We start from the raw sequence: 26,248 nt of genomic DNA, 5'->3' as shown, positions 1-26,248 counted from the left end.
TAGCGGTTCCACCATTACACAGCTCACCAAACGCTTGTCCAGTGGTGCGTCGCATTTGCTTGGAAATAAACCACAAAACGAAACATATTTGATCTTACCCTTCCCGATTTCATGTGACGTCACAAATATGGGGACGCCAGTGGTATTTCCTCGCTGCACTAATTAAAGTCACCTGGTTTAATAAATAGCCATTTTGCATTAGTAAGAGGACACTCGAACAAATTCCAAGCCCGTATATCAGTGCTTTGTATCAGTAATTTACCGAGCTAGATAAACGGGTCTTCCGGTTTTTGACGTCACAGTGCCGCAAAGCTTCCACGAACGGTGTCCGGTAGCGAAAGCTGTATTTATCAGAGCTGTCGCCGTTTAGTACACGACGCAACCGTAAATTAATCAAGTTATTCTACGCACAAAATAGCTCCTTGCATTACGTGCGCCCCGAAAGTTACCGCTAGCGGTACGCCCTACAACGCGAAGCGGGGAGAGGAAAAACCCCACAGAGCAGCAGCCGGTTTGCTCCAGGAGTTTGGCTCACCGTCGAGAGATGGCGTCGCGGGCGTCGCCTCGGGATCCTGCGTCACCGGCCAGCGCGGATGTTTTTGCTGCTCTCACGGCAGCCGCTGCAGGCTGGCGTGACCTTTTTACGAAACAGCACTGGCGCCTCTTGCCGTTGGCAACAGAGGCGCTGGTGGCCCCTAAACAAGAACGCGCTATCAGACCAAAACGCCGGCGAGCAGACTCGAACGCAGAGCGAAGACACCTCTGCAGGTCTACGAACCTCGCCCCGCGGGCAGCCAACGCAACTCAACGGCGGCCATGTTTAGTGTGAGCCACTTGTCGGGCTTCGCCTCCTCCCCAGACCGCCGCACTACTTTCTTCCGCGCAAGCGCTTCCGAGCGCGCGCAGAGGTTGGCCGAGCAGTTTCCAGTGCTACGGCGTCGTCTAGCATTCAGACAAATTCCGCAGCGATTTGTCTAACATTGGCACGAATTCCGTGTTTAGTTAGCTCCGGGATCCTACAACAACTACTACTAATAATAATAATCAGAAACGGCACGCGGAATCAAAGCGGGGTCACAAAGGGCGGCTGAATACCGGCCTTCAAAACTTCAAAAAGAAATGGAAGTGCTTAAGACCACCACAAAGCAGTATTGCACGAGGTAGCATTTCGGGGAGGAACGACGTGCCTTTACATACGGTCCTTCTCACAACGACGCACACACGCCCAACTTGGCAAATGGCCATGGGATATCCAGGACGTGCAGGCAAGAGGGTGGCACCGCCCGAAGACTGAACGCTCTTCCAAAACGGTGCTAACCCGGCTCGGATAAAAGTACGCGGCGCTGAACCTCCCGAGCGTACACTAGCAAGCCACGATAATGATGATGACGTCCTCGACGAGTTGGACGCACCCACAAGGGGGGATTGGCCAAGGCTAAAAGCGTTCACTGTGCACCGGCTGCGGGTTATAGGGTTATCTTCCAGAAGAAAAAAGGTGAACGCGAAATGGAAGAAAAGGGTGCACATGATAAGCCGAATTTCCAAACACGACTTCTTACAATCCTGGCGGGGCGCGACTGGGGAGAGCAAATTCGTCACAGTGGGGTGGATCAGTTCCGCGCGGCCTGCCTTCGCCATGCCCGCTCTTTCCCTCCTCTGAGGGGCAGCCTCCTCGCACTTCCTGCGCGCGCATGCGCAGTCCGGTCCCGCTACCCGCTAACCTTAGCGTAGCGTACGGGAGCCGCTATGCTAAAACTCTCTAATAAATCTCCCTTTTTACGTAACCCATATTTGTTGCCCGGAAACAAGAGGCATAGCGAGTATCAGCCCCACACGGTCAATAGCTCCTCCAAAAGCAACCGTCATCTATTATGCGGGAAGCGCCGCAATGGAGAAAAAATATCGAACATCTAGTTCATTTCCATTCGTTTTTTTTTTTTTTTTCTCAATCACATGGTTTGGGTTAGTAACGCCACTGCACTTCAAAGGGGCCTGGGCACGACACACATCACCACTTTACATGTTTGTTAGCAGAAAAATCCACAGAACGACGACCCACATAACTGCCTTCTAAAGACTACCGACGCAAAAGCCATATCGTAACCTATGGACGTAAAAAGACGGCGTGTAACGCATTTCGGTTGGCTGGGACGTGAAATGACGTCATTCTTTAAAGTTATTACGGCAGTTGCGACAACAGTCTGAAGCCGGCCTAACATTAAAAACGCAGACTTCATCTAGACGTGGACGAGCCAAACAACCATCCCATCGCCGTTTTCTGCGACGAAAGGGATAGGCTGGGAAGCCAAACTGTCGTGATTGTCTTCATCGACGCGTCGACGATTAGAAGCAGGGCAAAGCTTTCGCTGTACGCCCATCACAACCGTCTGGACAAACAGGCACGCAGAAACTGGAATGTAACTCGCACTGCATCACACCCACAAAACAAGCCGATCCCCCTCGAAGTCTCGTCGTCGTGGTCCGTACTGTCATGAGTTGACGTGCAACGCATGCATCTTATCGTCTCACAACGCGCGCGTTGGCGAGCGGTTGTGTGTTTGAAAGCTGCGCATACACTGCGCATGCGTTGTCCTGTTCGTACGCACCTATTTTGCAGAGTAAACTTCACTTGCAACTTGCGGTCGTACAAGGCGTCTGTGTGTCTTCCTCTTTTTTTTTTTTTTTTTTTGCGCCCATTTATTTTCAGCGTATCAAACGAACTTGCCCATCGCTCTTTGTTTGAAACTTGTATTCCACATTGTTCTCGGTTTAAGCCATGCGTTGTTTGGAACAATTTTGGGATGGCAGGTGGGCTATGCGATAATGTTGTGCCAGTGGTTTTGGTTCAAACTAACATTGAAGGGCCATTCCCGTTTCGTTCATGCAATGATAACGTAAGCGCTCCCGAATTTAGTTTTTTACCTTGAGCGATGTATTGTGTAGCTCCCTCAAAACATTTTAGTGTTTTTAAAGACGCATACCTCAGCGATCGCACTTATATTAAGAAAACATTTTAATGCTTTCAAGTACGCATAAGGCAGCGATAATATTTAGATTTAAAAAGCCTATTCAAAAGAGAAGGCACAAACTTGTATCTTCCCAGTCTAAAATCACAACAGGAATACCGCAAAAACCAGCAAGAATTCCTATCGCACGACAAAAAACTTTGTTGGGACAACAGAAGCCCTGTTGTTACAACAAAGCCATCTGTTGTTACGACACACATTTCTGTCGTAACGACAAAATCAATTTTCTCAACGACAAATATTCATGTAGTCACAACAGAACTGCCATTTACGATACTCTTCACAATTGCGAATAACATTCAAACCATGTGCAACAAGTGATGGGACATCAGGATCACGAGAAGACAGGAATTCGGCACGACGAAATTTACAAAAAAAAAAAAAAAAACAGGATGGCAATACGACACACGACAGAACATCAGAGTCACGATACGACAACACGACACGCAAAAATGCGGCAATATACAGAGATTTTTCTTGTTGCCTTTTTCGACAGGGTTGCTTATTTTATGGACTGCCGTTGCTAGGTGGTTAACGAACGCACGGCAGTTGGAAGAATTCCTATAAAGAGTTGCATAAATGCTATCGCATGTAAACCCTCTAAGCGATTCCAGGCGAAGGTTACAGGCGAAACGCCTATTTAGAGTGGAGCTAAACCGGCGAGTGAGAGACCGTCCACTGCAAGGTCACACGGTCACACCACCGGTACAAAAATAAATCGGCAGCGCCTTAGTTTCGTGTAAGCTTCTGACGGGGTGCGCCGCTCGCCAGGGTGCGCCAGCGGCGCGGAGATCGTGGAAATCGATGAGCCAAACTCTGCGCGGTCCGCCGACGACCACCTGGCATTTTACCACCACTTTGCAAAAAACATGCGGATGTCGTTGCCTAGCATAAAATGCATAGAATATAGCGCCCACCTTTCAATTTGTCAGCCTGCTAGCGAGTAACCAAGAAACAGTGCGCTCCCGCTGTTCGGAACGCTTCCCCGCGCCTTTGTCAGATGTGCTCACAAGGACTCGAAAACGACATTTTTGCCGGTATCGACACCATGAGTTTACCGGTATCAACACCATAAGGTGAAGTACACCGTGTGATGAAGTAACGATATCGCCAGGTACCTAATCATCGCTGGTCCTTCGTACAATGAGGCAGTAAACAGCGATAGGGCGGCTCCACGGCGCGACTACAGCCGCAGGCTGGGGAAGCTATTTACTGCCTTCGAAAGCTACCCCTTGCTGCTTTTTCCCGCGTTTTTTTTTCTTTTAATGCACGGAAAACGCATGATCCGCGAGCGATAGCTGCGGTGTTGTTGATTTCACGTAGACTACGGCGAGCGCCTCCGGTGGATCATTGACCCTCCACGGGGCGTGGTTTGTGACGTCGCGAGGGGTTTCGGCGGAGCGGCGCTTTCGGTGAAGGCTCGGGAGGCTGCGGTCACGTGACAGTGCGATAGTGCGTCATGGGTGGGCTAGACGGGAAACGCGTCGTAGAGGGGGAAGACGCGCGCGGCGGTCGACTTCGGTGATTAGGCGTCGCTTCGTCGCTGCACCGCGGTCGCCGCTGCGACGGCAAAGACCGAAAAATTCGTCTCGGCACTTAATTCTGCTCACGCGCATCGAAGACGAACGCCTGGCAATGCCGATCTACTTACTTCCTTACCGCTACATCGGATTTGCGTCGCTTCCTTCGCGTTCGTTCTTCGTCTGTCGGCGCGACAAGCAGACTGCTGACACGCGCTGCAGCTTCCCCAGAGTTCTGCGCCGCTGGGCTGCACCTGCTCTGCTCACGCACCGTCACGTTCACTTGTCTCGCGCTGCTTTAACTTTCCTTCCACCGCTGGCAACGTGCTGAGTCAGCGCAGTGGCAACACACGGTGCTCAAGCCCCTTGAGGACCCAAATGTTTTCTTTTTTTTGTTTTTTTAACCATTTACCGGTGGTTATTTTCTGTAGCGGACAACGACGACGGTCTTTTTTTTTTGCGGAACGGGGCTTTCCCCTCTTTCAAAAAAGGGCCCATCTCCCCGCGAGGGGGACTCGAGTAAATGCGTCGCATTGGGGGTGGGTGTATTGCGTTAACGTTTAGTGTTTGGGGAGTTGGTGGTAGTGAATGCGTTGTATCAGCAGCTTCTTGACGTAGTTTGAATGAGTCAAGGATATAAGGCGCGTTCGTAGCCTTCCATTCTGTGTCGGCTTTGTGGCGCAGTGGGTAGAGCACCATGTACCTTGCGTTCCGCCCGCAGGGTCGTGGGATCGAAACCAGGCGCCGGTAAGTATTATTTTTTTATATAGTGTAGGGGGAGGGGTGCGGACCTATTGTTGAGAGCGAGGAGGGTAGCGTGATGCGGGAGAGGAGGAGTGGGGGAGAGGGCGCACCTGGAACGGCTGTTGCGGACGCCGAGGCACGCCGACAACGCCGGGTGACATCGTGAGTTAAAGAAATGCTCTGCATTTAAAAATTAGCAGTGGCTTAGCTCGGCTATGCCAGCATATGCGTAGCGTGAGCTAAGGTTCAGCTGGTTATTCTTAGGTTTCGTGGTTGTCTAGGATTAGCTGATTATCATGCTTACTGCTGCTAAAACTATTTCCAGTCCAGTCACTGCTCCTCGCGCATGCGCAGCACGGCTCGCCAGGAGCCACGCGAAACGGCTATCCAGCGGCTCCGGCGCAGCGTCAGACTTGGCTACTGCGCAATGGAGGCGCACAGCTGGGCACGCGCCGCCGCCAGTGCGTCTGCCGCGGCTACGACGTCACTCGTCTGGAATGCGCACACCCAATTGGATTGTATTTCCAATACAATTTAATTTACTCCAATCCAATCGAATGCTCCTCGCGCTTGCGCAGCACGGCCCTTCAAGGTGCACGCGAAACTGCTCAACCTCGGCCAGTGCAGCTTACGCTAAAAAATCGCGAACTTCCAAACAGTCAGGGTTGACATGTGTGAAAGCAGGCACTCCAAGATTACAAATTCACCCCCGCACAGACTGTGATAGCGAGCATTATAACTGCTATCGCAAAACAGGCGCAGTTTTTTTTTCTTTACCCCTTCACAGGTTCAGCCCCCCCCCCCCCCCCCTTCCCACCTACGCCCCTCTTTCCCCAATCTCACCGTAGTCCGCATGAAATAACGCCGTCACTTAGGTCAGACTAGCGTCGCTAAATAAGCTACGCTTAAGAGTACCGCCACTTCGTGCGTCCGGGAGCGTCTACGAGCCATTTTGTTTTTGGCTTGCAGTGTTGCCATCTCTCGACGGGCAGGGTGCGACGGGCAGGGTGCGACCGGCCGCTCTAGCGTCCGTGCAGCAGAGATAGAGAGAGGGGAGAGGCCCTGAGAAACAAAATGGCTGCGCCCATATGTAAACCAATATCACGTGGGGCCGACCGACCAATGAAAATCCTGGCGGCACATAACAATGAGAGAAAAGAGTGCCGATACTCTAAAAGCCTTTATTTAGTGACGCTAGGTCAGACGAGTTGAGCAGGGCCGGCAGAGTTTACTCCGACACGTGGAAAAACATTCACGGAAGCTTGCACTCACGCGCAAGACTTGAATGGCTAAGCTGTTCCAGGAGAGCATTGCCGCGCACTTAGTCGAGTTTCAGTATCATTGTTTATTTGCATAGTTGCGGTGCTAGTAATCGTCGTCGTATGCATCGAAAAGGTCTTCGTCTTCTTCGCGGCGAGTAGTGGATGGAAAGGCATCCTTAGCATTGCAAACTTCCACCATCTCTTCGTCATTGACTTAAGGCAGAGGTGGCGAAATCTGCAAGTCGTCGCGGTAAGGATTGGCACACTCGTGGCCACGTCTCCAATTATCCATAATGACTTCTAGAGAATGCGGCGGCCGCGGTGACCTCTCCGGAGCAAAGTGTTTTTCATTCCAACTTTAGCAGTAGCGCTGGAGATTTTTTTTAAGCCTTTGCGCGAGCAGGGGACTCCGCTCGACTCGTCGTCGTTAGACGAATGGGTGCCTGATTTTTTTTTAATCGTTATTTCCACATGTGGTACACCTATATACTAACCGGCCTTTAGCCAAATGAACTAAAGTAGTTAGTTTAAGCATGCCAGACCAACTAGCTCGTCCTTCCTCGCTTATACGAACTGCTATTGCGCACGTAGAGACCACGCTGGCAACTTTAACTTCGGCGTCATGTTGCACGAAGCGCACCTCCCCCTTGCCTCCAATCGGCTTACCTCTGGGCGAGAATGGAGTCTTTTCTAGACCACAGACGCGGTTCTTCGCAAGTTACAGGGCTGGAAGTCCCTGCTTCCGGGCTGCCGTCCGGAGACGTCTGATTTGGCATGGTCGATGGTTATATCAACCTGCGCAGAGCAAACAAGGCACTCGTGCTAAGCAAAATTCACGACGCTGTCACACCCCAGTGCGCACTCAACGTTACACTTTGTGTCCCTAGATAAGGTTACAGAGTATCGGCACTCTTTTCTCGTATTGTTCCGTGCCGCCGCCGTGATCATTGGTCGGTTCGCATCACGTGACATTTGTTTACAGTGCGACGGTTCATGGGTGCGGCCATTTTGTTGTTTATGCGTTTCCTGCCGGTCAACTGTGGTAGTCTCAGCTTGTCCTCCCTGCTTTGCGGCTGCGCGCGACTGGCATCGTTCCGAACGCATAGAAAGAGATAACGCGCTTCGCAGCATTTCAGCTGCAGAGGTGTTTTCCCAAGATGCCGTGTTGCTGTGTTTTCAGCAGTGTTTACAAATGACTTCGTCAAAGTTAGCGATGAGGCCGCAAAAGCGGCAATCTGGCAACACTGGTAAACACCAAAATGGCCGCCATTGCTCACTTGCATGCCTCAGTGACTGTACTGTGCATCTTATCTAGTGACACTAGTTACACCATTGCGTCCGCTGTTTCGCACGCGGGAGAATCAAACGCTGTTACTCATATCGCCACTATACTCCCTTCAAAATCCCCCAGCAATTATCCAGCAGAATACGTATACTATCACACGCACCTACCCCCATACACCCAACAGCGGTGGGAGACAGACCAGCTCCTGCTCAGCAGAGAACTTCCGTTGCTAAGGCGACTCATGCATTCCCGTTAAGAGGAAAGCACCATGTAAACACAGCGACCGTTTAGGTGACTGTACTTAACACTAAAACTTGATGTAAAATCTAGACAAATTTTAAAACAAAAACGAATCGGGGACGGCAAACAGGGTATCTCACGTTCAACAACCATATCAGTCAACCGAAGCGTCGCAGGCCATTCTCTGCGTTGCGTTCGAGCCGCTAGCTCGCTCTGGCTCGGCGGTTGTGTTGCGGTTTGTGCCTCCTCTTATGTAATCCCCATTTTCCGATTCACCTTTTTACGTCTATGTTGTCGCGTTTCGGTACGTACGGAATGAAAAAAAAATGAGGCGACTGTTCAGACCATGCTGCAGTGTTCATACTCGTGTTTGCGTCGTTCACAGTTCAAGAAGCGGTTTTATGTGTGCTATATTGTGCTGAACTGTTTTGCGTTTTCTCGGGCTGGCCATCAATGTTGTTGAACGAAGTTTAGGGCGAACGCAGGAGCAAGAGTGTCACAAATGCAAAATGACGGGAGGGCGAAAAAAGCGACTGAGCAGGGAACAAAGCAGGAAGAACGTACATCAGAAGTGCGGTTACGCAGCCATTGAAATTGCGAAGAAAAAAAATCGCGCATCTCCACGAAGTGAATCATGGCGAGTGGGCGAAGCACTGGGGATCGTTCTTACCGTAAATCACCCGTGTCGTTGCCCACTCGCGCATGTAAATGAGTGACAACGCGTGTGTACAGTGTATACAATTCTAATGCAATCCAATCAGATACAATTCAATTTAATCCAATCCAATGCTCCTCGCGCATGCGCAACACTGTGTACACGGACGCCAAGCCCCGGACAGAGCCAGGACCTAAGGTGCTTCGCCTCTAAAAGAGAGCAATACAGAAGAAGATCACAGAACACGCGGAACGAGAGCACGTGACAATTGGGGAACGACACATGTCCACAAATCAGATGGCACTACACAGCGCGCTTGGCCACAGAACTAGTTTAAAGGGGACCTGAAACAGACCCCGCAAAATATAAAAGGCGCGCACAGCCAAACATTAGTATACGCACAACAGAGAACTTGCAAACCAGAGTGAAAAGCCAACACCCTACCCTTCGCTTTACTCGAAACACGGCGTCGAACGAACAATTTTACCTTAGGCCTATAAGGTTCTAATGGACTGTAGCAGGTTAGCGCAGCGGTTACTAATTGTGCACACTGACGTAACAAAGTACCATATTTGCGATTTTTAAATTTCAGCTGTAAACGTTATAAGTATGAGTATGAAAGATATGGCACAATATATATCTTTGCCCTCGCGGTGCAGGAGACCACTGCCTCAACGCTTCGAAGCAGACCGCTACATGGGCATGCGTAGTGTTGCGAGCCGGGGTACCGTGGTCGAAGTGGACCGTGGTTGGTGTCGTGCTGGGGCCGTCATGAGGACGAAGTTGAAGGAGAAAGAAACAACTTTATACAAGTATTTACAAATCGATCTTAGAGAACAGGCAGTGCGCTCCTGCGCGCGAGAGGTTAAACAAACAACTAGGATCCATCCCCTTTTTCCCTACCTTTCTACTGTGGTCAGGAACGCACCAACATCAGAATTCCTGGCGTTGAGTGTGATGCCCACGCACGCGCGCTCACACACCGAGAGACACACCTATATCTTGCACAGGTGAGCCTTAGGTTTCCCCCGCCGAGGCAATCCGCCTGGTGTCGAAGCCCCTTTGTCCTTTCGATGTTGAAGCGCCGGGAAGACGTCTGCGTTCCCCTCTCCTAATCTTCGTCGGGTGGCTACTGGCTTGTTGAAGACATCTCCAGCGTCGTCACACGCGCCACAAAGGGCATGACAGCGATGTGAGGCACGTCGCAAAAGCTTGCCGTGCGAGGCGCCGAGCGATGCTTTTGTGAGCGCCTCCACTGGCCGGTTGTTGCTTGAGGTGCCACGAAATCGCTGAAAGGGGCAGCATAGGCAGCATAGTTCGCCGCGGCGTCATTGTCGACACACGGGGTCGTCGAACGTCGATGAGGGAAGGCACAGGGCAGACGGCAGGCTTTGGTCCTTTGGTGCTCGACCGGGGAAATATCGACGACGGGTCTCACAGCAATACCCGGCGTCCTGTTTGTCCTTTGCGCTGAATGGACTTTTTTCCAGTACCGGTCCCCCAAGTGGCCGACACGGCGAAATAAAAATGGCAGTTAGGCACGCCCCCAAGAAAGATTGGGTTTCGGAGAACTCGTGCACAAAATATCCTGGTCCTGCGGTCCCTCCCGCACTGACCCGTCACCCCTACCTTTCACATGAGCGTCACGTTAGCAGGCGCACGTTCCCGTGACTAATCTGCAGTGTTCGAAGCACCCCTTTTCTTGGTTTTGTGTTTCCACTTTCGTTACCCCCTCACTGGCAGCCGTGTGCTCGCAGCGTGGTCAGCCTCAAACATGTTTGCCCCTTTTCTTAGAAAGTCATTTCTGTATGCACGTACGAACCCACCACGAGGTGTCGAAAGAGAAAAAAGAAAACGTGCAGCGCTAGATAGTATTCGCCGCGAGCTCGACATGTAGGTGGCGACAGCGTCGCGCTGCTATACTCGGATACAACTCAAGAAAAGTGCGGCTTTTCCTCATCAAAGGACCCCCTTCCAGCCAATGGTGTCGCCGTATCAACGTGACGTCGCGGTAGACCGCCTCCACGCCGCGCTCACGGCAGAAATCACAAAACATGTTCTTCCGCGCTTCCGGACTTCTACCAAAATGGCCGCCTCCGCTGTTCGCGTCAAACCGTCGGCGTCGTCGGGCTCTCTGACGACGATTTTTAGTGCCGTTCAGTCGTATTCCTTGTTTGCGTGTTGTGTGCAGTGTTCTTAACATGCTCGGTAATGACAATCGCTACGGTGTTTTTTCTTCTGCTTTGTGAGCGCTCGCGTTGCCGGTAAGCAGCCGCCGCTGCAGTTACTGCAGTACGCTGTGTGATACGAAGCTGTCGTCGTCATCCTGTGCGGGCGTTTGGCCTTGAGCGTGAAGTACCGTTCTACCGTTTAGTCCCTCCTGTGTCTGTGCTACCCACGTTATCGCACCAGTGTCTGCGACAGGGGGCGATAACTCCTTGTTTATTTCTCGTAGATTACGCCAGCAGTTATTAACGCCATGGACAGTATGCACGGGGCGAAACGCAAGCCACGCGACGGCGCGCGCTGCATTTCGTGAAAGCATATATGTCGAGCCGTGTGTCCCAAGTCCATGTCGGGCGCAAGCGTATTCGCCCAAATTGTGATCAAGTTGCCAAATACAAGAAGCAGAATTTTCGCACTTTTTGACCGTGAATGCGTACGAGCTGTAGCTTAGCTACGTGATGGGATTTAATATGCCACCTTTTCTATTTTGTTTCTCGGTTACGCTGAGATACCATTGTTAAATGTATTAATTGCAACAAGTATGTTTTTGTCGCCTGTTTTTTGTTGGAGTGCCTTAAGTTGTTGTTTCGGACAAAAACCTTTGTGAATTAAATACGAATAGGCATCTGCTTTGAGTTTGCATTGTCTATGATAATTAAGATTCCACAAGAGTGTTACCACTGTAAGTTCAATTTCATTGTCCCGTTTATGCTTTGTGAATGAGCTGTGGTTCGCGATAGTGACATTGCATTAGCTAGATTTCACCGGTATGACCAGCTGCAACAATGCATGTGAAGACATGAAACGCAGCACTGAAATCAAATAAACCACCTTTCAGCTTTTTCTACACATGCGCATGCATATTGTTCACCAAATCAAATTCTTGCATGAGATGTGCATTATTGAAGCTATATAGACACTGCTCGCCTTGTGTTTGTCTCTTAAGTAAGAAGCTGCTGCTGCAATGGTCATCTGCATGCACGTGCTCTAAATTCAAAATAGAGCATTCAGGGTGGAAAACAGCTCAGCATTTCATCCATTCTCACTGTTGCGTCACAAGTGGCCGCTGGAGCGAGAAGCTCGCTGCTCCAAGTCAAATAGCAAGCTGCTGCTTGCCACAGCACTGTTCGCAACTCAACTCGTGAAATGTCTACACATATATTAGGAGTGTAAATCACAATGACAGAACATGAATTGATGCCCACTTCATAACACAGGCAATGAAGTCTGTTTGAAGGGTTACGTAGTGATCTGCACTGATTGATGACATGTCGGTTGAGTTGATGCATGGAACCACACATATGGTACACATCGCTGCACTGAAACTGGTCAATGCATATCATACTTTTCTTGCTACGCAAAGGCAAAATCGGATCATATGTTCAGGAGGAAATTTATAATCTCGCCAAATATGCACTACATGAAATTATTCCCATACATGGGAGGATCGATTGAAACCAACCTTGTTTCCCCTTCCCAAAGCTTTGGGGATTGTTTTTAACATTGCATTTTATCCAGTGGAGTAGGCAACAGATAAAACCTATTTATCCTAAGTCCTGCGTAAGACAGCAGATAGCTAAATAGAATCAAATTAGAAATAAAACACCGAAGCAACTTTTCTTGTCCTCACTGCTGTATCCTGTCAGATTTGGCTCAGACAGCTAAACAGACGCACTGCTGAATTATGCATAGCAAATGAAACGAGCAATAAGACACTTAAACAGATTTATTTGTTCTCAATGTTCTACAAGAAGACAACTTGGCTCAGCCAGCCACACGGACACACAATGTTCAGTTACATGCTTTCACGTAGGCATTTAATTTGCAACTTTGTTTCTGCATCCAATACACACATAAGTGTCCAAACAATGTAAAAAACGTGGGGTGAAAACTCGAGCTAGCGTCTTTTCCTGTAGGTGAAACTTGCCTTTATAGCCATTTATATAGTGTCGCACAAGGAGCCGTAGAGCCACACACTGCAGATGATTCTGCTTGAAGTGAATTTGCGAACTCGCTTGACTCTGCTTGCACACACCTCATGCTACACATGCAAATAGCCATCCTCCCTGTGCAGCAAAAACTATCGCATAGTGCAGGCGTGGCCCTGCTTCCAGAAAATAGTTTGGAACAGTGTGGGTTTCCTCTAGCTCGAGATGTACAATTTTCTTTTATGGATACGTCTGCCACGCAGTGTCTTGTCAGGACTGCATTCATTCGGCCTAATTCCTGCACCACACTGGCAACAAATGAAATCAGAAACCAAGCACTGCAACAGCCTTTTCTGATTATCATAGCTACATATCAAGGCAACCAGTCCTGAGCCAGCACCACACAATACACCGCTCGGTTCACTACAGCAAATGATATCATGCATCGATTGTTGAAATAGCTTCTGCCGCCCTCACTGTTATGCTGGAAGATCACTGTTGAGTCTACGACAGAGCAGACAACACTGAGTAATGGCAAATGAGATTACAAACCAAGCATTGCAATGGTCTTTTCTGATTCTCATAGCTACATATCAAAGCAATCAACCATTAACAAGTTACGCTGCACACACAGGCTGCTCAGTTAACTCCAGAAAGAAGTCTTAATAACGCACACAAACAGCATGTCTGGTCTTCTCTGCTGTCTGATGGAGTTTCTTGCTCCTGCAGCTATGGAAACACACCTACTTAAGCTAAATTGCGCACTCCACACTAACTGAAAGGGGCAAAGGCGGCACTGGCGAATAGCTGGTTGCCTTACACATCTTCAAAGGACTCGATACCAGATAGGTCACTGTCGGAGTCCATGTCATCTTCATCCAGATGGATTATAATAGGTTGAACATGCGCACTTGCTCCACCGTCTCCCCTGAACTTTGTTTCAATGCTGATCACATGCTGAACTGCGTTTGCCCAGTGTTGAGCTGTTACCTTGGCAGCTTCTTCCCTCAGGAGCACCTCTACATCTGCCAGCTTAAATGTGGCATTTCTGGCTGCGACACCTCGTTTCATCTGCGCCCATATGAGCTCAATGGGATTGAGCTCACAATGGTAGGGTGGGAGCCTAAGCACAATACATCCTGCCCTTTCAGCTGCACCGTCAATACGATATTTGATGTACCGTGTCTTTACAGAGGCCACAAGGCTGAGGAGCTCCTTTTTAAGCATTTTTTCATCCCAAGCAAGTCCTTTGGACGTCAGCCAGTCCTGAACGACCTGTTTGCGCGAAGACGTCGTAGGCACTGCTTCTTCCAGCCGCGAGTGGTACGAGGCATTGTCCATGACAATTACACTACCTTGTGGCAGTTGCGGCAAAACGGCGCCAAACCACCTTTCAAAGCGGGTGCCGTCCATCTCCTCGTGGTAGTCGCCGGTCTTCGTACCCCGAAAGATATCCAGGCAACCACTGACGAAGCCGTCCTCGCTGCCGATGTGCGTTACAATCAGGCGCTGTCCTTTCCCTGACGGCTGCTTCAAACCTGTCGTCAGACCACGCATGAAGGCGTCGTGGTGGGAAGCAACCGTCGTGTCCGTCCAAACAGTCGATAGCGTGTGTCCCGCATTCACCCAGGTTTCATCAAGGTAGAAGATTTTTCGTCCTTCCATCCTGTACCTGGCGACGTCGTAGAGGTACTTCTGCTGCCACGCGACAATGTCGTCCCGCTCGATCAGCAGCGAGTTCCGGCCCCTCTTCTCATACCTGAACCCGATGTCATTCAGCAGGCGGCGCACAGTCCATGGCTTGAGAGGAGTAACATCGCCGCTAGCGTTGAAATCCGCAGCAATTGCCTTCACTGTCGGAATCTCATTGCTGCGAAAAAAAACGATGCACGGACGACCGCAATGCGCACTTCGTGAAGTCGTCGTACACTTATGTGCGTCGTCTCTTTCCGGCGCTTCGCGGGCGCTTTCGGGAGGGCGTCGCAACATTTCCGTCGTTATTTTTCATCTCCTTCTTCACGTCCATCACCAAGCTCACGCTGACTCCAAGAAGATCGCTCACGGTCGCGGCCGTTTCTTCAACGCTGCGCTCTGGGTGAAGATGCCGCAAACGAACGTACGCGTTCCGGATCATCTCCCGTCCGCAGCTGCAGATGACACGGCCGCTTTTGTTTTTCTTGTAACATCGGCGTGGCGTAGATGGCAACGCACCACAATTCTCAGTCGAGAACGATGAAGCACATTCAGATGCGACTTCTTCGGGATCCATGGCAGGAAATGGGGCCGGCAATGCATAAAACCAGAAGCTGCCAGAAGCAAGCGGCTGAGGGAAAACCCGGAAGAGCAGAAATTCACCATCAGGAATATAATTGAAACTCGCTACTGCAGCTGACGATAAATTCTTTCACGCATTGCATTAAAACGGGCAGATAAAGAATTTTAGCTAAGGTTTTTATCTCCGCTCAAAGTGAAGGCGCCCTTACGAACTACTTTTCGGCACGGACGCATTAAGGAAAGCGTGGCTCCGAGCGCTGCCTGCAGGTGCAATGCGGTCGGCCACGACGTCACCTTGATAGAGCGACACTATTGGCTGGAAGGGGGTGGTGGAAGTGGGGGATTAGGCGACGCCCCTTTTTTCTTGACTTGTATCGGAGTATAGTGTGGATGCTCCGCTGAGCGGCCCGTAAGAATGCACACTGTGGGCGCGCTTCGTGGCTTTTTCCCGCCGTATGTGCGCACGAAAGATGCAAACAAGAGTGGTATGCTGTAGTTCGGTTCCTCAACGTTCAATGTATAGCATGAAAGCGGCAGTCAGTTTTCATTACTTCGCAAAAAAAAAAAAAAAAAAAAAGCGACGACTCATTGAGAATCTCAGAATGGCCGTAATTGTGACAATGAACTTGTACGCTGTGGCTCGTAGCAAGCTCGATCTTTCCAGACTATGGCTTTGAGCCTTCAATAAAAGCATAAATAGAAACAAATCAGGAAGCCTCGATCGCTGAAATTCAGTTTACAACGGCAATCTCAATCGCTTTCATTGGTAGCATGACGCATTCTTACATTTGTGGGATGCCCGGAAATGGTAACACTACTTAACTGCCCCGAAATTCTTTCTGAGAGCTTACGATATTTTTTGTGTGTTCAAAAGGCAACATAAAATTACTGAATTTCGATCAGCGCAGAAATATCAATGTAACCGCTCTAACGGGTCTTTTAAATGAAATTTTAACGACCCTGAAGGAAGGTTTGATGAATAACGGTTTCGGATCACTTATTTACGGCTTTCGTCGCAAGTGAACTTGCGAATTGAATTGTCAACGCACGCAGTACAATCAACATCTCATGTTTAGCTAGGTTTTCGCAAAGTGACAAGCAGGTTTACAGTGTGCAAACCAAGCTTCTGGGACCTCAGTGAGCACAAATTTTCTGTTACGGCGGCTATGTTGACCATTTGCGTTCCTTTTAAAAGCTAACAGGTGCCTGCAACAGCGAGATGTGTTTGCATTCTTGCGTATAAGGTCGCTTACGAACCCTAAAGATGGCAATAAATGAAGTTGTGCTGTTGCAGATGCAGCAAAACATTTCCTTTTTCATTTCTCGTTGCGAATCAGCGCAACGGGTTCCCGGTAACTACTTTGTTTTGTAAACTGAATATCGCCTTTGTCTTGGCATTTAATTCTTGAGGATTGGGTAAGAAATGAAATTCTGTGCATTTAGTTTTTTTTCGGGAAGATGGGGGGGGGGGGGTCCTGCCAACGTTGCGAGAGCAGCGAGAAGAGAACGCATGTAACGTGAAAAGCCAAACTATGGTTATCAGTATTACTTACAATAGAAACTACACTAGGCGTCGTGTTCTGTAGCGGTGAAAAAGCAGTACGTATTTTTAAAACTGATTAACCACCCTTTGGTCCGGGATTGTCCAGGCATTGTGGCTGGCCTTTTTCAAAATTGTATTGAAAGCACGCATTGTGGGAAAAATTTAAAAAAAAAACAACGAGTCATGGCACACACCCTTCACATATGTGGGCAACAACGTGCATTATATTACGCGTTTTCTCCTCTTTCTTTAAACTTAGGTCCACCTTAAGAGGTTAAGACGTGACCATATTAGTCATTTGGTTATGCTGAGTGCGGCACGTTTCTGGACAAGGTGATTCATGTTGGATTTGAAAATGATATATGTGAACATGACACACGAAATGCCACATGACAGACGCAAACTCACAACTGCTTAATTTTACCGAAGAATCCCCCTAAATACTCTTGCGCATCCATAGAACCGTATTTTAAATAATACGTAAAATTAGCAACTCGATACCGTTGAATAATTGTTTATTCCTCCTCCTCGGTATAAACAACGACTGTCCAAAAATGGTATTTACTTTAGAAAAGGTACGGGCGCTTGCGGGTGTAAAATACGTGTCCGGTAATTGTATGAGCGATAGCGCACGGGTCGTGTGCAGTGTAAATGTTTTTGTTTGTTTCTTCTTTCTATAAGGACCCAGCGCAATTTTATAAGGGTGTGGAATTTGCCCGCGTATGCACTGGTCTTGTCGCTTTTTACCCGTTTCGCGTACTAAACTTTTATCCTTTAAATAATCACCACGCCACCTTCAAAAAGCACCCTTCGACGTTCCCGAAACGGCCGACGACTGCACTCAACAATAATAAAAGTGCAATGTGTGGAAGCAATGTTTATAACACGTTTCACACTCAAGCGGTGACCAGGGCGAAGATGTTTCGTCGAATTAAACCCGCGCATCAACCCGCAACGGCCGCTGATTATTGCGTTTATAGAGGAAATGCGCAAGCAGAGGTATCTGTGTCATTGCTTACTGCCAAACGAGCTCACATATTGGTTGTTTTGTCGTGTGCAGCACGCGTCTTGCGCCGCACGCAACGTGAAAAAGCAGACGACGCGAGAGCGCCATCCACACTAGGAGCGGTTCGTCCCGTCGCCGCCAGGGGCCGACTGTGTTCGCGCTCGGGGCGAATAGCCGCTCCCTAAGCAGAAAACTGAGTGGCGCCCTATTGTTTATTTTGCCCTAGGCGCCTGCCAAGAATGGCGGACCGGCAGCCCGCGCATGCGCAGATCGCTACTGGAACAATGTCCATTGAACTTCAGTGAGCAAAAAGTAAAAAAAAAAATCTATGCCTTAGTTCATTCCTTCTGCAACACTTGCCAAGCTGAGATCTGGGGCCGAATTCTCTAAAACGACGGGGCGTCGTTTTGAAACGACGGGGTAGCGCCATGCAAATGCATGTGTTCTGGGGTTGGGGCCGTCGATTTGGGGTTCTCTGCAGGTAGGGTGAGCCGCAGAAAATCGTTGTGGCAAGGGCGCGAAGCGACACCCACTGCCCCCCCCCCCCCCCCCCGTCGTTTCACTTGTCGCTTCGCGCCCTTGCCACAGCGTTTTTCTGCGGCTCACCCTACCGGCAGAGAATCCCAAAGCGACGGCCCCAACCCCAGAACACATGCATTTGCATGGCGCTACCCCGTCGTTTCAAAACGACGCCCGTTTTTTAGAGAATTCGGTCCCTGATCAGTGCGCTCTCATCAACTGCGGAATACGGCTCCAATGTAGGGCACTGTTACGGACAGGACATCAAGTTAAACAAAACCATACAAGAGCAAAATAATGAAACCTCTACAGCCGCGCCATCCTGGCGAAGACTACGCACAACGCACCCGAGCCTTTTGCTGATAAGGAACGGCGGGAAAACGCTTATCGCCAGACGAGAGCGCCGGCGACGATAGCGCAGAAAACGGAGAGGACGGAAGCCACAAAGGCGCCCCAGATAGAGCTTCGTGCACGGGCAGCTGAGCATTCCGGATGTGTCCGCAGCAGTGAAGCGAGAGCAGCGAAAGCTGAAAAGGGCAGTGGAGAACGGAGTCAAAAAAGGTGAAAACAGCAGTAGAGCAGAGTCAAAATGATGAACGGTTGTAGAGGCGATCGTCCTACATTATATTAGCGCTAAATGATATATAAGACTATCGTTACCAAAAAAAAATTCCTCGGAGAAACAGGTTCCAGATAAAATGGTTCCGGCGACATTGTTCCATATAAAATGGCTCCGAAGTACCTGGTTCCAGAGAAAATTGCACTGGAGAAATAGTTCCAAAAACACGATTATGCAGAAAATGGTTACAGAGCAAATGGTTCCAGAGACATCGTCCCAGATAAAATGGTTCCGGAGAACATGGTTCCCGAGAAAATGGTTTAAGAACAATGATTCCGGAGAACACGGTTCCAGGGAAAATTGCCATGGAGAACATGGTTCCAGAAAAAAAAAATTATTCTGGCCGCTACTCTCGTAAAAACGCCGGGGCAACGTTTTCCCGTTCAGCCAACCGCGTGGCTCTTACGGACGCTGGCATAAAAGGGTTGAGGAAATGGACCTTCGAACGCGAAGCTTTATATGTCCAGGCGAAGGTAAAATCTGGCGGTACCGCGTCCGCAGAAAAAACTCCGGAGCGATCTCATGCGCATGCGCGCACAAACCCGGATGAAGGAATTAGAAGTAATGGGGAGAGTTCGGCTGGGTTTATGATGACTCGCATCCACCGACACTCGTGTAAGTGGGAACGGCGCACCGGAGGGAGCGAAAGAGAGCCTCTTTCTCAGCAGAGCGAGCTACTGCGTGGGGCACAGCTCAAGCAACAACGGAAGGCAAGGGCGGTACGCAAGGAGGAGAGCAACAACGCGGCAACCACTGGCGGCACGTTACCTCGAAGTGGATAGGCCGCGCGTCATCCGCACTCCCCTCCGGAGGAACAGGAAGTTAACGTCAGCGACGCCCCGACCAGAAACGGGTGAACACCGGCCGCAACAATACAGCCACAGCCTCCGCACATGGGCACATCACAGCGCACGTACGGAGAGCAAAGGAGAATGGGCCTTATTCCAGTACGGGTTCTCCTAGCGGTCGCCACGGCGAACTAGAAATGGCGGTAAGGCACGCCCCAAAAAAGTGTGGCTTTCGGAGAACTCGTGCTCGAGTATTCTCGTCCCGCAGTCCCTCCCACACCCACCCGTACCTTTCACATGAATGTCACGGCAGCAGGTGCACGTTCCCGTGACTAATCTGCAACGGTCGACGGGCCGCTTTGTCTTTACGCTTTTTTTTTTGTATTTTCGTTCCTCCCTCACTGGTTGCTATGTGCTCGCAGAGTGGTCAGCCTCAAACTTCTTTCGCCTCTTTTCTTTGAAAGCCTTTTTTGTGTGCACGTACAAATTCGCCACGAGCTGTCGAAAAAGAGGCAATAAAACCGTGCAGCGCTAGAAAGCATAGTCGCCTGCCAAGACTGCCGGACAGGTAGCCCACGCATGCGCAGATCGCTACCACGCATGCCACCCTACCAAGGGGCTGTCAAAACAACCTGTGCACGAAACAATCCTGCGGCTCAGTCCATTCCTCCGTAGCTCAGTCGTTCACCCCCTATCCCTTTCTCAAGAAGGCCACGAAAGCAGGCGCACCTTCCCAGGACTAATTAGCAGTGGGCGCAGCGCTGTTTTTTCTCTCTACAGGAGAGCTGTAGGCCCACACAAATCCGCCAGAGGAAGTGTGTGTGTTGCGTGCGGTCGATCTCGGGAGCGAACATCGGTGTGTTGTGATCACGTGGTTTCCGGCGCACACGGGCGGTGATGTGTCGGATCGCGGCAACGAAAACCGAAACGACGCGACGAACGTGGCGGCGCTACTGCAGTCGACACGGCGTGGTGCTGGAAAACCAAGGCCAGAACGACCGCCTGCAACGAAATTGTGAAGTGGCACAGGCAGCAGAGAGGGACTATGCCGCCACCTCATCCGGGCGGGCTTAACCCGCGAGGAACTACAGACAGGGTCGTTACTCACCCCGGTGCTGATGAAGCACGCATGTCCGACTGTTTATATGAGTGACACTGTGTTTTGTGCGCCGAAATGAGAGAGCCACTGTGGCTCACATCCTTTGGGACAGTGCCAGGAACCCGCACGAAGCTACAACGATCACAATGATCCCGCCGCGGCTCGAGGCCGCAACGAAGTGTAACGATCAAGAGGTCGCATCCCAGGCCGTCCAGCAGAGCTCGGCGGCCCTCGAAAGGCAGCGACCGAGCGAAACCGGAGCGAGGCTACCACCCCAAAAGAGGGGCAGGCGCGGTCGAAATAAGAGAGTAGTGAGGCCACGGCCGGACTAGAGGTGCCAAAAGCCGCGAAGATGTCATGACCGCGTCACGGTGACGCCTCCCTTACGTGGAACGGCTAATCGTTCTGCAGGCATTCTTAATAAGGCTGCTCCGCTCAATCGCTCGCGGAGACAGAAAACCCCGAGCGCACGTGAGCGCGTGCCTCGGGGCGACCGCCCGGCGTCGTCCAGGCTCGCGCGTGGGCTTGCGACACATGAGAAGCTCCCGCCCGCGTCGTCGTGCAGCGGCCGGCGCGCCAAGGGTCGCCACGACGATGACGACGAATCTGTCAAGCCATCCCCTCACAATCTAGACGTGGACCAGCTGACTAAGTGTAGGTCTACCGAGGGTTTTCCCTACGCGGCTGCGCCGTCGAAAGACGACGACGATTGCTACTGAATGAAACACTGTACATACTTTAATCGTCTATGCTTTACATTGCCGTCCAAAACGGCTTTGCACTGCTGGAGCCCGGCTGCTCCCTCCCTTCAGGGATCCGCTGTCAATGTGGGGAAAAGGCTAGGTCGACCCCCAGCTCTGCTGTTTCTCCAGCCTCGCACCGCTAGTGCAAGCAGCGCCAATATTTTTCAGTTTTCGTTACTCCCACCACCGGCAGCCACGCGTTCGCGGAGTGAACAGCATCGAAGGTGTTGGCCTATTTTCCGTGCAAGCTTTCTCGGCGTGTGTGGCGCGCGCACGCAGAAACTCACTGCTGCAAGCTGGCATAAAAAGGAACAGAAAACAGTAGCCGCTCTCTAAGCAGCAAGCTGAGCCTCGTGTGAATGCCGAGGATGGAGGACCCGCGGCACGCGCATGCTAAGATCGGTACTGGAAAAAGGTCCACTCTACGAACACCCGACCCAGTTGCCCCTCTGAAGGAGATTGAGGAATCCACAACGAAAATGAAATCATTTTCTAGGCATCCCCCAGGATAGGAACAGGCCCACTCGTCACAGGAAACCGGAGTCCCTGTCGGTCGGCGTACTGCTGACAAATACATGCACGACAGGGCTGCGTGAACGGAAGTCCGCATTTCCAGAGGCCACGTGCGCACCGCCGTCTCTCTCGTTCTGCGCACCGCAATGAACGCATTCAGCCGCCACGCATTGTTGGGGAGAGGAGGAACAGGAGGGAGAGCGTAGAAAAGGCGCGCGAATGCAACGCAAAACCGGTCCTCGGCTGCTTGCGGCGCGAGAACCGTCGAAGCGAACGCCGTAAAAAGCCTTGTGCGCGCAGTTGCACAGGCTGCACCGCAGGTGCCTTTATTTCACCGCAGTAACGACAGGGAATGCCTAAGTACCCTCCCAGTCTGCGCAAACCAGCGGACGGAGGTTGCCCCACTGCGCAACGCATGAATGGCAGGAGAACGAGCTAGGCCATCTCACACACAAGGTCTCTTCCGTTTGACCTGCACTTCTTTTTTGACCGCTCCTGCACAACTCGTCCTGCACTCCGCACTGTGGGCAAATCGACGAGAAAAGTGCGAGCGCCGTGCGCTGCCCTCAAAAATGATGATACAAGTGCTGCACCGCTGAATGAGTGCAGTGAGTGCAGCCGAACGGAAGACACGAAGTGCTGTGTTGCGACGGGCTAGAATAATGGCGCAGTATGTAGTAGTGGTGCAAGGTTGGAGAAACAGCACAGCTGGCGGCCCCTCTCCCTTCGTCGGAGACCCGGCTGTCGCACGTCGGACGGATTTCCGAAATTGCTGCTGACAGGTCTCCATGACTGTCAGGCCCGGATCGTTTTGACATCTCCCCCAAAGTGGACAGCGTTAGCACGCGCAAGAACCGACGGCAACAGGCTTCGCGAACTCGGCATACTGCAGCGCGAGCTGCTCCCGACTTTAGGCGCGAACGCACGTGAACTGGCGAAGGGAAGAGCACGCCAGAGACCACGCTACGAATGATGGACAGAATGTTCTCAGAGTGGAGTTGGACAATGCCGGGCGCTCCTCACGAGGCGCAGGCTGACGTGCGCTCGGTATTTTTTTTTTTTTTGCGAACACAGACGGACCAAGCTGAAGCTTAAATAGCCGAATTCTTGGAAGGCGGAGGAGAACACCCCCACAAACCGGACAATGGACCAGGCCGACCTTGGCAGGACCAGGCAGCGTGCAGCGTTCGGGTTTCACCGAGGATAAGCCCTCTCTCCCTCCATTGAAAGGAACAGCGAGCGGGCGACGGGGGGAAGTTGGTTGCGTGAAAAATACTGATTGGAACGATTGCAAATTTCTGTGCTTCGGTATAAAAACGTTCGCTTGTACACTCTACCGAGAAGTAGTGTCAGTTGGACGACGAACGGACAGTTAGTTCATCGGCATTTCCCCATTACACCACGCTGTGCCGTTTTCCTTGCTTGTTCTGTCGTTTCGCAGGCTGGATAAATCGATGCCAGCACGGGGCGCCCCGGTCGTCATTCTACAGCAATTTATTTCTATTTCAACAGCGTTGTGTCGTTGCGCTTCCCTTGTACTGTACTTTTGAGCGCTTAAAATTAATGTGTAATCGCTGGAAGCTTCTTGGGATCAAAGAGATAAGAATTGTTAAAAACGACATGAAGGGATTTTTGTCACGCATAAAGGGACAAGAAGCGATGTTTTTTCGAGCGACACGACCAGCGGAACTCATTCGGTGCAGTGCCATAGCAGTGTAGGTAACATACGACAACAAGCGGTATGACTAGCATCACTAAATAAGCTACGCTTAAGAGTATCGCCACTTCGTGCACCCGGAAGCGTCTGGGGACCATTTTGTTTGTGGCTTGCAGTGTTGCCATGTCTCCCAACGAAACCACCGCCAGTTGTGACGGGCAGAGTGTGACCCTCCGCTTTAGCGTCCGCGCAGCAGACAGAGAGAGAGGAGAGGCGCACATATGTAAACAAATATCACGTGGTGCCGACCGACCAATGAAAATCCTGGCGGCACTTAACAATGAGAGAAAAGAGTGCCGATACTCGAGAGTCGAAAAGCTTTTTAGTGACGCTAGGTATGACTTTTGTCGCGTCGCGAAGTTGTCGCCGGCCAGTACCGAGCCACGCGACAAAGTAAGCGAGGTAGGGTCCCGGCGGCAAAACTTACAGAGAAAGATAACGAGAGGGCAATTACTGATAACTCACACAATGGACAGCGCCCCTCTCTAGTGCAAAGGTTGCGCAACACCAACGGTGCGTACACAGAGCATTCACTTGGAACTCAAAAATTGACTGTCGAATTCGAATACACAAGGAAATTTGGAAGTGCGTCCGCATCGCTACAACGAACGCAACGATCATTTGCCCTGACCACCGAAATGAAATAATAAAATTTTATTAGCCACCAGATGGCGGTGAGGACAGTCAACCTGTTGTAGTAAGGGCTAGGTGTCTACCGGCACTCGGGTGGGCCAACCAATCATTCAGAGAGGTAAGTAACGATAACGCAGGGCAGCTGACACAGGATAGTCAGTTCAAGTACGCACACAGAACATGGCGGACTCTCGAAGCGCGGCGACCCCGCGGCCCTCATTCCGACGTACTGCGATTTCGGTTGTGAGTAGGATCTGCGCTGACACTTCACCCTCGCTGCATCCATCGCGCGGCTCATATTTTTCAGCGAACAAAAGGTATGATTCACTGCGGTTGTGATGAGCTCAGGTGTTGACAACGGACGAGGCAAGAGCGACGCCCGTTTCCTTTCGGGACGACGAAAGCTGCGTCCACTAAAAAAAAAAAAAAAATAGCAGTGGCTTAGCTCGGCTATGCCAGGATATACGTAGCGTGAGCGAAGGTTAAGCTGGTTATTCTTAGCTTTCCCGGTTGTATAGGATTAACTGATTATTTCCACGAATGTTTTTACACAGGTGAAAAAAGCGGACGGCGAAAAATCTGCAACAATGCAGCTTGACAGGGCACCATCCGCCGACGCGGCAATGACAGCAATGACGACACAGCAATTTACGGTCACTTACGACGTACATTGAAAAAACGATTATACAAAATAATTAAAACAGTGAAAATCTACAAGTAAAACACCTACAAAAACATATCGAATATGCGGGCATCATTAACAGTCAGAATGTCAACGTCCTGTCTGTGCAAGTGATTTAGTGTATTTGGAAGTGTATGCTTGAGCAGCTGCTGTCCATGATGAGTCCGTGATGATGGGATCTTCCAAGGTGGCTTATATCGGTGTGAATATACATTTACGGTTTCCTCTAAATGTGCTAAATCCAGAAAAGTGTCTATTTTGCCTCGCTTAGCAGATCTATATGTGCGGATAAGTTTATATTGATATATGTATTCGGCCTTTACTATTTGGTGTTTTGAAAATAAGTCCTTAGTGTGTGCTAGAAAAGGAACATTCTCGATTGCCCGAATGGCTTTCTTTTGCAGTCCACACTAAAGCACAGTAGTTAAGATGCGAATGAAACAGCGCCTGGTATAAAGTCGCCTGATGCCAGTGGGTAGGAAATGACGACACCTATTTATGATTCCGGCGGCCTTTTGCGCTTTCGAGCAGAACAATTTCACATGCTCGTTCCACGAAATGTTCTCGTTATCATGCTTACTGCTGCTAAAACGATTTCCAATCCAATCCAATCCCGTCCCATCCCATCCAGTCGCGGCGGCGCGGCTCCGGCACGCCAGCTGTGCGCCGTGAGACGTAATTGCTCCTCGCGCATGCGCAGCACGGCTCTCCAGGAGCCACACGAAACTGCTCAACCTCGGCGACCCTCCGTACGGCCCCTTTGATGCCTGCTTGGAAACGGGCCTCCGCCGCGTCTCGAGGCGGGTAACCGGTTTGACCCTTGTTCGCTTTGGAATGACCAGGCTGAGGACGCGGAACAAAAGGGCGGCTCGGAGGCGTCGTAGCAGGAGGGGAGCCCCGAGGGAGCGCGGGAAAGAGAGTGGGCGCAGCAGACGCGTTGAGGAGTCGCTCCAAAGCGCGAGGTCGACAAAAAAGACGCGCCTCCTTCGTAGGGCCTAGCGTCACTAAATAAAGGCTGTTCCAACGACAGTTACGAACGCACGACGTCTCCTACAATGCACGAACGAACAACCCGACAGACCGGCAACGATCAAGCACCGCTGGAAATGTAGTGGGGCATCGACGGGAGCTGCAGCGCGCGGGGGTGAGCAGAGACATTCTATCCCTTAAACAGTTCATTTCTTGTATTCACTTCTCGCTCTCAAACCCAATGGGTGACCACCTGG

At 50.7% G+C, this 26,248-nt stretch overlaps 1 protein-coding gene across 10 annotated transcripts in view; it reads right to left on the bottom strand.

The window, feature by feature from the left end:
* Window positions 1-26,248, bottom strand: part of Egg (SET domain bifurcated histone lysine methyltransferase eggless) — a 206,926-nt gene that overhangs the window by 66,711 nt on the left and 113,967 nt on the right. For 8 of the 10 annotated variants that reach the window (XM_077703715.1, XM_077703710.1, XM_077703713.1 and 5 more), the window contains exon 2: window positions 7,219-7,347. The exons of the other annotated variants lie outside the window; for them this stretch is intronic. In XM_077703715.1, the coding sequence (XP_077559841.1) occupies window positions 7,219-7,328 (110 nt within the window). In that variant the 5' untranslated portion in view covers window positions 7,329-7,347. The remainder of the gene's footprint in view (window positions 1-7,218; window positions 7,348-26,248) is intronic. 10 annotated transcript variants of the gene reach the window in all.

The sequence above is a fragment of the Haemaphysalis longicornis genome, unplaced genomic scaffold (assembly GCF_048455015.1).
Source record: "Haemaphysalis longicornis isolate Haplotype H1 unplaced genomic scaffold, Haemaphysalis longicornis Haplotype H1 scaffold_3, whole genome shotgun sequence".
NCBI lineage: Eukaryota > Metazoa > Arthropoda > Arachnida > Ixodida > Ixodidae > Haemaphysalis > Haemaphysalis longicornis.
The sequence above is the reverse complement of the archived record's forward strand: the minus strand, read 5'-3'. Positions and strand labels throughout refer to the sequence as shown.